The sequence below is a fragment of the Sycon ciliatum genome, chromosome 1 (assembly GCF_964019385.1).
Source record: "Sycon ciliatum chromosome 1, ocSycCili1.1, whole genome shotgun sequence".
Lineage (NCBI taxonomy): Eukaryota > Metazoa > Porifera > Calcarea > Leucosolenida > Sycettidae > Sycon > Sycon ciliatum.
The window spans coordinates 60,812,445-60,825,457 of NC_088643.1; the positions used below are offsets into that span (position 1 = coordinate 60,812,445).

Consider the following 13,013-nt stretch of genomic DNA (forward strand, 5'->3'; position numbering starts at 1 on the left):
CCCAGCCCTACCTGTCCATCCGTGCATTGGCTTCACTCCTGGGCAGGATGGTTGCGTGCTCCCCAGGCATGTTTCTGGCTCCACTGCCATTCCGCCACCTTCAGCAGTTGAAGATTGCAGCCCTGCGTCGCCATCAGAGCTACTTTGCCATGGTGCGCCTGACGCCGGAAGCCAGGACTGAGTTGGCGTGGTGGGCAGCCGATCTAGAAAACTATGGAACGGTCGCTCAATTCTCGAATCTCCCGCTCAGCTCACCATATTCTCCGATGTTTCCCTGCTCGGCTGGGGAGCGGTGTGCGGCACAATGAGTACCCGGGGTCGATGGTCCCCCTACCGAGGCCAATCTCCACATCAATGCTCTGGAATTGATCGCTGCCTCATTTGCGGTGAAAGCCTTTCATCACCGGGCCTCGTACCGTCCCCTGCGCATCAAGTTGTTGATCAACAACACGACAGCCGTCAGCTACATCAACCGCTTGGGCGGCACGCATTCCCGTCTCCTGTCCCAGATCGCTTGCAACGTCTGGAGATGGGCGGTCCAACACGAAATCCGCCTCCAGGCGGAATATGTGCCGAGCGAGGAGAGCCCAGCGGACCATCCTTTTCGGGGCTCCCTCTCCGAGTCCGGCGACTGGCGCCTGGACCCTGCTCTGTTTCGCAGGATTCAGAGGGCAGCTCCTTGGACCTTGGTGCTAGATCTGTTCGCATCTCGACTGAACACTCAACTTCCCGCCTTCTATGCTTGGAGGCCGGATCCGGAGGCTCTCGCTCTAGATGCATTTTCTCAGAATTGGAGTCTCCCTCATCAGGACGCGGTGTATGCTCCCTCTCTTTCTCTCTCTGCTATTGGCGCGCCTGGTTGTGATGAAGCCGAGACCCAAGGTCGGCAGAGCATCCCAGACCACACCACCACTCCCCTTATTCATGGCTCACACATGACGGGTTTACGTGGCTCTAGTAAAAAAATGCCTTCCCACCATTCTGCCTACTGGACAGGGTGCTTCATCGTGTGGCCTCACTCCATACTTGCCGGATGATTCTGGTCGCACCAGTATAGGATACGCAGCCGTGGTACGCGACTTTGCTGCAGCTGTTGGTCGATTTCCCCATGCTTCTGCCCACATTCGACTGCCTGCTACTCTCACCCTCGGGCCGTCCACATCCTCTGGTACTGTCCCGCCACCTGCGCCTCGCCGCTTGGCCTATCTCCACAGGTCGTGCGACTCCTCTCCTCCTCTTGGCGGTCATCAACCAATGCCGCTTACGCATCGGCATGGGAGCAGTGGCTGGGCTGGTGCAGTCAACGGTCAGTGGATCCCGTTCGCCCACCTTTAGCTACGGTGCTCCAGTTCCTGGCCGATTCCTTTGAGGACGGCCGCAGCTACAGTACCCTGAATGCCTATCGGTCAGCGATGTCTGCTACCCTGCCTGAGCTGGATGGTGCACCGATTGGCCAGCACCCATTGGTGATGCGTTTGCTCCGTGGCATCTGCCTACAGCGTCCGCCTCAGCCGCGGTACTCACATACTTGGGATGTGGGTATTGTCACTTCTTGGCTTTCTAAACTGACTTCCAACACGGACCTGTCTTGTCTGGAAAGTTGGCCATTCTGATGGCCTTGATCTGATGGCCTTGACTGCTGCTCGGCGCTCTTCGGACCTCCACCGGCTGAGCCTCAACTCTCATCGTTTCTCTGCCGAGGACGTGGTGTTTGACTATCTCACCCCCCCTAAGCAGCATCGCCCTGGTCTGGAACCAACCCGACCTGTCACCTTTGCTGCCTTTCCTGTGACTCCTGCACTCTATGTTGTGGAGTGCTTCAGGAAGTACTTGCGTCGGACCGCCGACCTGCGGCAGGCATCTTCTGTGCATCTGTTCCTCAGCACGAAGCGTCCGCACCACCCTGTCACCTCTGCAACGATTGCTCGTTGGATCAAGCAGGTTATGTCCAAGGCTGGTGTGGATACATCATTGTTTGGCGCCCATTCCACTCGTGCCGCTTCTACGTCTGCTGCGAAGCGTAAAGGTATGTCGACAGTGGACATCATGAAATGTGCTGACTGGAGTTGCGCATCGGTGAGTTCCAGTGCTTTTATTTCAAGCCGTGGGAGGGTGAGACCAGTGGCTCTTCCCCATCGGCACATCAGCAGTTCTGCCTCTCCATGCTTGTGCCGTAGCGCTGCCAGTGTTGGTCGGGCCAGGTTCTGAGTCTGTGACCTTGTGTCTACCTCAGAAATCCGATGTTGTCTGTGCCTGGCTTTCTCAATGCCGTTCTATCTGTGCATGTGTGCAGTGCACGGCTTTCCTCATTTTATCTTCCTTTTGCCATTACGCCTGTGTCCTTATTCTGGACAGGCCTTTTGTCATTTTCTGCGGCGTTCCGTGTCACCGGTTTACCCTGTTCCTTACTGATTTGGTGGTGTGCATGGAGTGCTGCATGCCCGGTTTGGGGTTCTCATGGCCTGCGTTGGTCCCTCTCTTCCGGTCTTGTGGTGTTCGCTTCACCTCTAATTTGAGCGTTGAAATCTACAGTGTTACATGGAGCGGAGCCTCTGATGTGCAATTGACGATTATACAAGGAACTCTGTTCTGATTCAACTTCTGATGTATAATCATAATTGCATGAAGAGGTGAAGCGAAATGTAACACTGTAGTCCCCCCCCCCCCCGCCCATCCCATTTACTTATGCACCGGGGAGTGCCCTTGGGCTTTATCTTGGCCATTGACGAGTTCAAACAAGGCCAAGGAAGGACTGGCCGAGCATGCATGTGAAGGATATGGTGTAGGAAAGAAAAAAGCAATAAAAAGCTTTGAAAACTGGTTATTTATGCAGTAAATATGTAGGGCCACAACGGCCACTACAGTGTTACATGGAGCGGAGCCTCTGATGTGCAATTCTTGCTTTGCCGGCACGCAACTTTATTTGGGGCAGTGCAATCTCAGCGCGCGCTACTCACAAATCAAACAGCTCAGACTCGACTCGAGTAAACAAATGCAATCGTACAAGATTTTCACGAGACACCCATTGGCTTGTTTCGTATGAAGCAAACCGTTGAAGTCACTGAACCTCTCCATAATGGAGATTTCCCTGATATGGGAATTTATTTTGTATACTTGGTCAATGCGTCCTTGAACCTTTCCCTCCAGATTAGGAACTGCCAACGATATTATGCCACTGCAAAATTTCAGATTCTACCCTATGATCGGGGCACGGAATGCCGGAAGCAATACCAGTGCCTTACTTGTAACGTACCAATGTACAATGAACATGCGGAGTATTTCGACAACACATCTTAAGCCTCAGCAGCAACATAAGCCTTACCGTCAAGAAGGTGAACTCGTGTTCTTCGCACACTGCGGTCAAGGGCAAAGATAATACGAATGGATCTAAATCCGAATAAAATCAGCACACGTTTCCGTAAATGAAAGGGTGAGCATAAACAAAATTTAAAGAATCGAAGGAAACTGGTCAACTCAGAGATCACCTACAACTTTGTAGTACCTGTCATTGAGTACAGTCCGGAAAAGGAGGCCTCAACCAGAGAGTTGCACACAACTCGTGAACTTTTTCGTAGTGGGTCGACGCATGCGCGCAGCGGCCGCGCGGGCCTGCGAAGAGTCAAGACAGGGAGTTGTAAAATATCAGTATTTTAGTACTCCAGGTAACGAAATTCGTAGACCTGCTCTGTTGTTTCGGTCGCGTTTGGACGCATCTGCGCAGCAACTACTTTCGTTACTCGAACGCAATCTCTCTATTGCCGTATTGGGCGCTACATGTATCCCTCTTCACAGGAAGAACACAATGGCACCAAGCCATCTTCATCCTCTGCGAAGAAGTGGCTGGGCCCCTCTACCATGTGTACAGCAGGGAGCCATCTGCATTGCCCGCCGGTAAGTGTTAGTGTAGGCATCCTTGCTCGACGCTGTGCAACAGCACTGCTACAGCTGCCGCGGTACCCGGTAGCCTCTGCTGGAGGGACTGATGAGTGATGTGCCTCCATAGTCATAGACCTACGAATCGATGTACTTCTCCTATCCGTCATCTGGTCATTCGCTAGATCTTATCTAAGTTATCCCTTATCCGACCGGCCAGTCAAAACTCGACGTGTGCATGATGTACCGGTAATACTACTAGTACAAGATGAAAAGATTAAGATGCAACGAACGCTTAGTGAAAAAAAGCGAACGCTTAGTACCAGGTAGCCGGTACATGATATCTCACAATGCTACTCCCTTCTCTGTACCTTGTACTCGTAGCTCTCACACGGGCTCTCTTAGTCTTAGGTGTCGACAATAACGCCCTTGAACTGTTACTTGAAGGCTTTCCTTGGTGTCATTCGACGAGTCTACACCGGAGAACTTTCTTCCATGTCTCCCTGGTGTAGACCATGTACTAGTGTAGAGACCCTAGTCTGCATGATCTGTGGCCGTTCTTCAAGTATACACCGAAGATGGAGGAAGTGTTCACCAGCGAAAGCATTCTGCACCATACATGTACATGACTGTACTTCCAGATCCTAGATCAGCAGAGTACACCCAACACGCTATTTGTGGATGGCTTTACGCTGCGCAGCGGTTGGCTTTCTGGACTATCCAGTCCCACCCCCGCCATCTTTCCGGTCGAGGAGGAGTAAACCTACACAAACTACTGGCAGGACTAACCAGGGAAGAATTGCTCTACATGTAGACATGTACATGTATATGTGTGTCGGTACATGTACATGTGTGTCGGTACGTGTACATGACTGTACACGTGGCAAAGGCACTAATTATACCAACAACCAACCAGCCAGCATTCGTCTTTGGGAGACAGCTCCAGCATTCATGATCTCTCACAAAGGTCCCTCCTCGTATTGCTTTCAAACTTCGTATGAACACGGTTGCAGGTTTGCGTTTCAGTTGCGGCACCAGCATCATCAGCAGCCTAATCTCTTAGTCTTACTAATATGTGCTTCCTAATCTCTTACTATGTGCTTCCATAGCCTTTACTATGTTCTTCCATAGCCACTTTTAGACTACGCCTTCGCCATCATATTGGGTCGTCATCCCGTTTGAATGTGCGAAGTAAAAATAAAACCAACCAACCATCAGCAGCAGCAACTGGTCATCGGGCAACATCATGCAAGTGTTGCATTGTAGCTCCAGGTCAGGGTGCAAGCAGTATTGCATGCGCTGTATGTAGCCTGTAGCTGGCGAAACGTCGCGTGCACTTCACAGTGAAACGTTCTCAATAATATGGCCGTATTTACATGTATATGTACATGAACACATGAATACAGTACTGAAGGATGACTAGTATGAGTATGACGATGAAGAAAGTGGACGACACGGAAGCTCTGGTCCCTTTCCTGCAATGCACTGAGTATTTGTAAGTGAGTATGTCCGGTCACGGGTGGGACTGGGTATTTTGTATACTTCTTTGCTATTTTACTTGAGCGATCCCAACAGACTCTATAACTTGGGTGGCCAAGGTATGCAGTGAGTTCATGGCGAAACGTTGGAGATAGCGACTCGGGAAGGATTTGGGAATCATTGATTCACGTGGCAATGATGAGCTCACCTGTACAATCATGACTTGTGCAATTCATGTACTTCAGTATGTGATCAGGACATGCATGTACATGACTGTATAATTATTATTGTCATGTACATGTACATAATCATTTGCACACTATTTTTGTCTTCACGACACGCACGCGCACTGAACTGTTACGGGCCGAAAACCTATAAGGAACAGCGACGATATGATAAAGTTGATAGGAATTATTCATTTGCCAATATCGCTACATTGTACAATGTTATGCACTTCTGTAAGACATGTACAATTCTAGTATTCCGTTGCTGCGCATCACGGTCATCACGTAACCGTTCATCAGCCTCATTACAATGCATGAAGTACAGTGTAGATTGGCATGCGACATGACAGGTTTCTTATGAGTAATTGTCAACGACATTGTCAACATACGCCTTGGCCAGGACCACGTAGACCACACTGGTCCATAGGCATAGTGTGATTCCAAGGAAATGGCGGATTAGAAACCGACCTCATGCTTGCTCAGATGCTGTGAGCTAACTTAGTTAAATTTGGATGTGTGGTCTGACACAGCGACCTAGTGAGAGTGACAGGGCCTAACCAACGAAGTCAATGTGGCATTTTGATGTGAGTGATTTGCGGCAGCGAGCATTCACCTATGATGTCCTATCTTGCATGTACTCACCATTGTCCTGCTGATCTGTAAGGACAGATAATAATTTTATGTACAGTTTTCAGCGCTGCAATCTACATTGATGACTTGTAAAACTCATTCAACCAGCGCGGTGTGCAGCATCACCGTGTCAGCTCACACTACTCTAGCTCTCGATCTCGTCCCTGTCTGCGTGGCACCGCAAAGCCTCAGAATATACCGTACATGTATACGGCAAGAAGAAGAGCCCCAAAAGTGGCGTTCGATGGAGGTCAGTGTTTACCGCTGTCAAACATGCTCGCATACTGCAGAGTCAACCTGTACAGCCTGAACTGACTGCACTTTTCAATGAACTACTTCCGAGTCCTAACCCTATTCAGTCTTTTCTTGCTGGTGGACGGTGTGTGTGTGTGTGTGTTGACTGTTGTAGCAAGAGTAAACAACCCCCTCTTGGTTGTAGTGTGGCACTTCATTTGGTGCGACTGGAGTGTGAGCAAACGCAGCCTAGCCTAGGTGCGACGAGGACGGAACAGGTCGACTGCCAGCAAGGTATCCACGCCACTGCTGTTTACTAGTTTAGCCCTGCTATTTTTAAGACGACAGCACTGCTAACTACAAAAATTAATATACCGGTAGTTACTTCGCACGCCAATGCCATAAACAGAAGCAGAATCTCCCTAGCTGTGTCACAGTGCAGTGTAGTGTGTACATGTATGTCATATACACTCTGATGAGTACAGTATGAACTATGATACCGTTCAGGCAGCCTCCGCATTTCATGCGAAGTCAAGTGGCACTGTAGCACCAGCAGATAGCTGTCCAACCCGACGACAGTGCGGGGTCGATAGTATTTTAGCTCACGTAACGTCGTTGCTCCTGCGCTATCTTGGCCGTAGTGCATCGGCTGCAGCAGGCCGCTCACGTCGTTGCCCACTACTTGGCACTAGCATTATCTACTTCTGAACTGTGGCACCAGAATACGCGCTGGAAAAGCCGCTCCAAGCAAAGACTTGAAAGAGTTACAATTACATGGCATCATTGTATTACTATCAGTAGAGCCTAGACTAGAGACTAGAGGAGCTGTACTGGTGCCAGTGGTGGTCGCGTCTCTTACTATTACTAAGTCTTAGTTTGAGTTGCACCAGTGCCTGGTCGTGTGAGAGGAAGTGCATTGTTGTGGTGTACACCGTGCTGACGACGGCGGCGGGGCTAATACTAGTGAGTACCCCGACGAACAGACACTGAGGCAGTGCTGCTGTTCTCGCTCACTGACACACGTCTACGTAGCTTTGTTGTACCGTGTGTGTGTCGGTGGTGGCCAAGCTTCCCCAGCGTTTGCAGCTTCCAAGGAGCAGAGGTGCAGAGCTTCCTCTTCACCTCCGTGCTGCTGGTCAGGCTGTGGAACATCGTCTTGAAAGTAAGTGCAATTTAAAACGGGAACACACAGGGTAGCTTAGCGGTGGAGAGCTGTTGTGAAGTCAGTTCGTAGGTTTTTAAGAGTTTGGGACGGCCGGAGGCAGTGCGCCTCGTCAGGGATCACATAATAATTCACCGACAGATCACCAGATCACCGTATTCATAATATTTACAAACACATGTGTGTCATGTTGTGTATTGTGTCACGTGTCTGTCTCACTATCATCCATTACTAGCGTCTAGTACATAGTATTTGATTTGAACGGCCCTACAATTATTTTTATGATTGATTATTTTAATAGTAAATTAGTGCAAGTGGGTGCAAGTGAGTGCGGTTTTAGTTGTGGATAATTGATGCGCCGTTCTTGCACAGCAACAATAGCAAAAGTACTAACAATACCACCGCATCCGTGCACATGTGTTCAAGCGCAGTTCATGTACAATGTAAATACAATAATTGTAGTCGTGTACACTATTTGGGAGTGGAATACATGTACATGTACATCTACATCTACAATCATGTAGCGTTGAAATTAATCTATCAGACAGCAATGCCTCTTCATGTAATTGTAATGCTGGGAGGTTTGGCTTTCTCCAAGTCCATGCAACTTACTTTGCAAGTAAGTTAGTTCGTGATTGTGTATGCTTGCTGTTGACTGTAAACGTCACGTACACCAACATTGTCGTTCCCATCACGATAGGCGTCAGCCTTTGGCCGTTTGGGTAATCCTGAAATAAGGGCCTGGTCAGACTGCGGCAAATGTTCGGTGCCTGACGAAAAAAGAAAAGCGTCCAGAATAATCGCGATCACACTACACATGTGGGGAGAATGAAAATTCAAACTTCATTTCGAGCGTCAAGTGGTAGTCCACGAACGACGTCAACTTCCTTCACCTTGGGGATCGCCAACACCTACATGTACATGTAAGTCCTTCAGTGCAATCCTTGCAACCATCCTTATGAGTTTTGTTGTTGTCCGTTGCCAATAATTACATGTACATGTAGCTCCTCGACATCGAGATGAAAAAATCAGTGAATATCAGCGTCAATGGCGTATCAGCGTCAAACTCCTGTTTGGAGCGTCAACTCTCGATTTTGCCGCTCTGGCGGCAAGTTACTATACGTACATGTACTGTACATGTATATACTATGGAGTATGGAGATTCGGATTATAGTCGCAGGATTATTTCGTTTTTCCCGCAGTTTGACCAGGCCCTTCAAAGATTATTATTATTATTATTACATGTATCACCACCAGGTATCACCATGCACTACCATCACGGTGCATGTCCAGTACAATCATGTACATGTACAAAGTCATTGTACATGACTGTACAGTATGTATTCATAGGTGCCAAAATACGTATTAAAAAATAAATAAATGTTATTTTGTACAACAAAAAAAAACAGTATGTATTCTGTCCCTCCAGGAAATCGCGATTCCACGGATGCAACAAATTTCGCGATTTTTGCCCAAACTCGCGATTTTCAGCAAAATCCGGGACTTCCTGCGTTTTTTGTTGTTTTCTGCACTATACTATGATCTCACTTTTTCTGCACTTTTCACGCAGTGCTTTCCATGATCCTGTAGGTTATTTGCACTCGTACTACCATGTACTACTGGCCGAGTAGATATAGGATGCAACAAATTGCGTGATTTGGCCCAAATCTGCAATTTTCTGTAAATAATTCCGCGAATTCCTGGCAAGTTCTGCATCGTTCCGCACTTTTCGGCGCATTTTTTGTTGTTTTCTGCCGCAATTTTTTGCGCAAGTTTTCGAGAGTTTTTTCCGCAAATTCCCGCAGGGACAGTTCAATATTAGCACTACTGAGTACAGTACTGTGTGTGCTGGACACAAAGTAATAGTTTTGTTTATGCAATCATGCAAAATGTGAGAACAACAACAACTGTCTGTACGAGTACTTGCTGCATGCCAGTCCTTCCACTTACTACGAGTAAAAATACTCAGCACACGCTACCACCAAGGCAAGAGTACATAACCACGTACACGTACATATACATGTAAATGTATGTATTCTTGGTACTGTACCACAATCCACATACCAGAGCCTGGGTGGCGGTGGATTTTTTCTTCTTGTGGTTTAATATATGAGCTTGAAACTGTGGAAGCACACACGGGGCCCTAGGCCTAGCCTAGGCCCTGTCTCCCTCTCTGTACTGTACAACTACAGTACAAGCCAGTGGTAGATCTACAATGTACATGTACTTGACCTACAACCAGACTCAAGACTGACAAGAGTCAACAAGACTGGGGCTGAGACTGAAAGTCATTATCACAGTCATGTGTACATGTATATGTACATGTATTACTCAATCTGCGGACAGCATGCTGTTTCGTTCTTTTGTGAACTCATGACATCAGCGCAGCACAGAGGAAATGAGGCCGAACCTGATAGCAATGAAAATAAAAAATTCCAATGATTGGCAATCAGGCCCGAACGTACCTAGCCAGAGTGCTCAAACTGACAAGTCAATGAGCTCTGCGTAATGCAAACAGCAAAGGCACTACCCCAGAGTGCTCAACTGCTACAGTACAAGAGCAGGAGCGAAAATACTCGTACATGTATTATTATTTATTTATATTAACTATAACTATACAAAAGTCATGTACATGTACATGTACATGTACATGTACATGTAAGTAGAACGGGGCCGACCAGTCCTTATTAGTATTACTTTGTAGCCAGCGTAGATACATGTGCATGATCGATAGAGCTAGCTCTAGGCCCTACTAAAAGCTGATTACCTTTTCTCCGCTCACTACATACATGTACTCAGTAGTACTGTTGTGTGTTGGAGACTCTACATTGTAATGTATGGTGTGTATATGCGCAAGCATGATTATGGCTCGTGTCAGTGGGTGGTATCCCATCCCAATGGCAATGCTATTCCCCGTATCATGTGATTATCAGAACCGTAGGATCGAGGGAGGAGGATAGCCCCCTTATCTGATCCTCAGTGGTATGACAAAGGAATGAGGCTGATCACGGTGCGTCAGCTAGCCAGGCTAGGCTAGGCTATTGGCAGCAGCTACATGTACTTGACCATGTTACCTGCTCTTGCCTTTGATGTGTCTGTCGTTTTGCAGAACAAAGGGAACAAGAGAGAAGCCATTCCTCGGGCTCTGCAGCTTGCCCTGTGTCTCTGTGGGGAGCAGTTTGCCGTTGCCGTAGTGTCGAGCCGCGTAGCCAGTAGACTGTACATCATGGTACTTGTAGTACGCTAGTGTCACAGCGAGGCGCTGGCCCAGCAACCTGGGAGTGGGAAGTGGAGCGGAGCTTCAAGTTCAAGCACAACACTCGACTCGTGCCCAGCTACAGTAACTGTTGCTCTCGCCTTCAAATCCGTCTCAGAGGTTTGAGAGGAATCGAAGCCATTTCCTCCTCTCCAGTCACGTGATCTTTACCTATCAAAACTGTTCGTTTGGCTCGAGCACCTGTCTTCCTCTCACTCTCAGTCAAGTCCGCAATGAGAGTGAGAACGAAGCTTCCTCTTTCACTGCTCTGACGGACCTCAGCTAGTAGTAGTATTGTAGTAACGGTGTAGCGTCCTCTCATCTGAGACGGCTAGGTGTGCTGTGCGGAAGAAGCTGAATTGTGCGCACGGCCACGAAGAACCAGCGACGACGTCGACAGTCTGACTCTGGGCGTCTTGCGTGTTGCGCGCTAGCCCTCACTCTCAGCGCATTCGCTGAGTGGATCCCGTCACTCGCTACCACGTCAGATCGCCCCCCCCCCCCCCCCCCGTCCTCCATCTCGCGCGATCAATATACGATCATCCTACCATGACGTCAGAAAGCAACGCCTGTCAGCTTGTGGGACAGCCACTGCGAAGCCATGGTAATCATAATGGACACGATCTGCTCTGTCAGCAGCAACGGGAGCAAATCGACGGTGGCCGGCGAAGTACACAATGTCATAGTGGAGGGCTGTCGACGCTTGAAGACCTGGCCCCACCAAGGCCAAGGCCAAGAGCGGACAGTCACCAGTCACAGAAGCAGCAGCATATGCACCGCAGGGTGAAAAGGTTTGGATGGCGCAGTAGCTGCTATGCTACTGCTGCTGCTCTGAAAGACGAGGACAGGACGAGGACATCCAGCTGCGTTGCCTTGTACACTAAAGGCCTCCACATGTTCAGGATGGGTGACCGAGAGCTGAAGGGAGCTGAGCCTGTGCTAACTAGCTTTCAGAGGAGTCATTCGCCTATGAATCCAGCCGACGACATGGCCAGTAAGCCTAGAAAAAGAACTAGCGGCCTGAAGGCATCGTCCGCATCTCCTAGGGTGAGTTTTGTGAGTGCGAGCGGCGCGCGCGTCTGCATAATTATGCTCTTCCCGTTTTATTTTCTAGATCTGTTTTGTTGCTTTCTGTCTGAAGTCCCAGCACTTGTAGATCTACTGACTGTAGATGCACTTGCAGATTTTCCTATCCCTGCCCCTTGTGTATCGTGCCATGCTGAGGGCTGGGTGTCCAAAGGCGCTGCCTCCGTGAGCGCTACATAGAAAAGTGCAGTAGTACTACTGTGTCGTTTCCTATGGCGTGCGCACGTTTCGTGCTGGCAAGGGCTAGGGGCGCGAGAAGGAGACGGAAAGCTAGACTAGAAGTAGAAGGCCAGCTGAGTCCCTCACTGCATCAGCAGTGTAGGTCGAGTGCAGATGGCTTTCCGGTGCGAGTGCTTGCTGCACACACGGAGTCAACTGTGAGTGTCTGGCGAATGGGATGCAGCAGGCGTTCAATACGTTACTTGCAAGTCTTGTATGTACGCATCGTTCCATTACCAATCTAGGTTATCCTCGCTAGTATGGTGCTGATGTCGCTTTGGCGAGACCGATGGTGGCTTCAAAGTTCGAACGCAGACGCGACGGAAGCTAGAGATTCTGAATAAAGACGTGATGTTCGAATGCCGATGAGTTCTGGACGGTGAACAACAGGACATCAAAGAAATTTTTGACTGGACAAAAAGCGTTTGAAGTCCGCAGGAGTTGCGCCGAATCCGTGAATGGCCGTGCGTCAACGGCCGAGATTGAATGATGTGCGTACGCGTGGCGAACAATTTGTGCAAATTGTAACAGTTACTATTACTTAGAGCCGTGAGCAGAGTACCGCTGCCACCGATCGAATAAGGACGTAGCGAACTGTCGGAGCGAGAAAATGCCGCTTCGCTGGAATGACAAGAAGCGCAGGAAGCAGCAGGATAAGCAGAGCAAGGCGCGTAGCCTTCAGCGAGGCTCGCTCTCCCTGGATGCAGAGTTCAAACAGGAGCTGCACGGACGTGTGCGAGGCCTCCGCAGCGCTGTGGAAGAGCGCTCGGACATTCTGGAATCCGTCGGCACTGGGCTAGGCTCGCCGCGATGCGCATCCGCTCCTTCCACGCCGCTGGCTTGGGTATGG

The 13,013-nt window shown here is 49.2% G+C and overlaps 1 protein-coding gene across 4 annotated transcripts in view; it reads left to right on the forward strand.

Moving 5' to 3' along the window:
• Positions 1 to 6,588: 6,588 nt before the first annotated feature.
• LOC135804699 (rho GTPase-activating protein 18-like) overlaps positions 6,589 to 13,013 on the forward strand; it is a 25,563-nt gene continuing 19,138 nt past the window's right edge. The window contains exons 1-2 of one of the 4 annotated variants that reach the window (XM_065318637.1): positions 6,589 to 7,602; positions 10,712 to 11,905. In XM_065318637.1, coding sequence (XP_065174709.1) covers positions 11,408 to 11,905 — 498 coding nt within the window. In that variant the 5' untranslated portion in view covers positions 6,589 to 7,602; positions 10,712 to 11,407. Of the gene's footprint in view, positions 7,603 to 10,711; positions 11,906 to 11,997; positions 13,008 to 13,013 lie in introns of those variants that run through there. The other 3 variants (XM_065318638.1, XM_065318636.1, XM_065318639.1) reach the window with 3 other exon arrangements.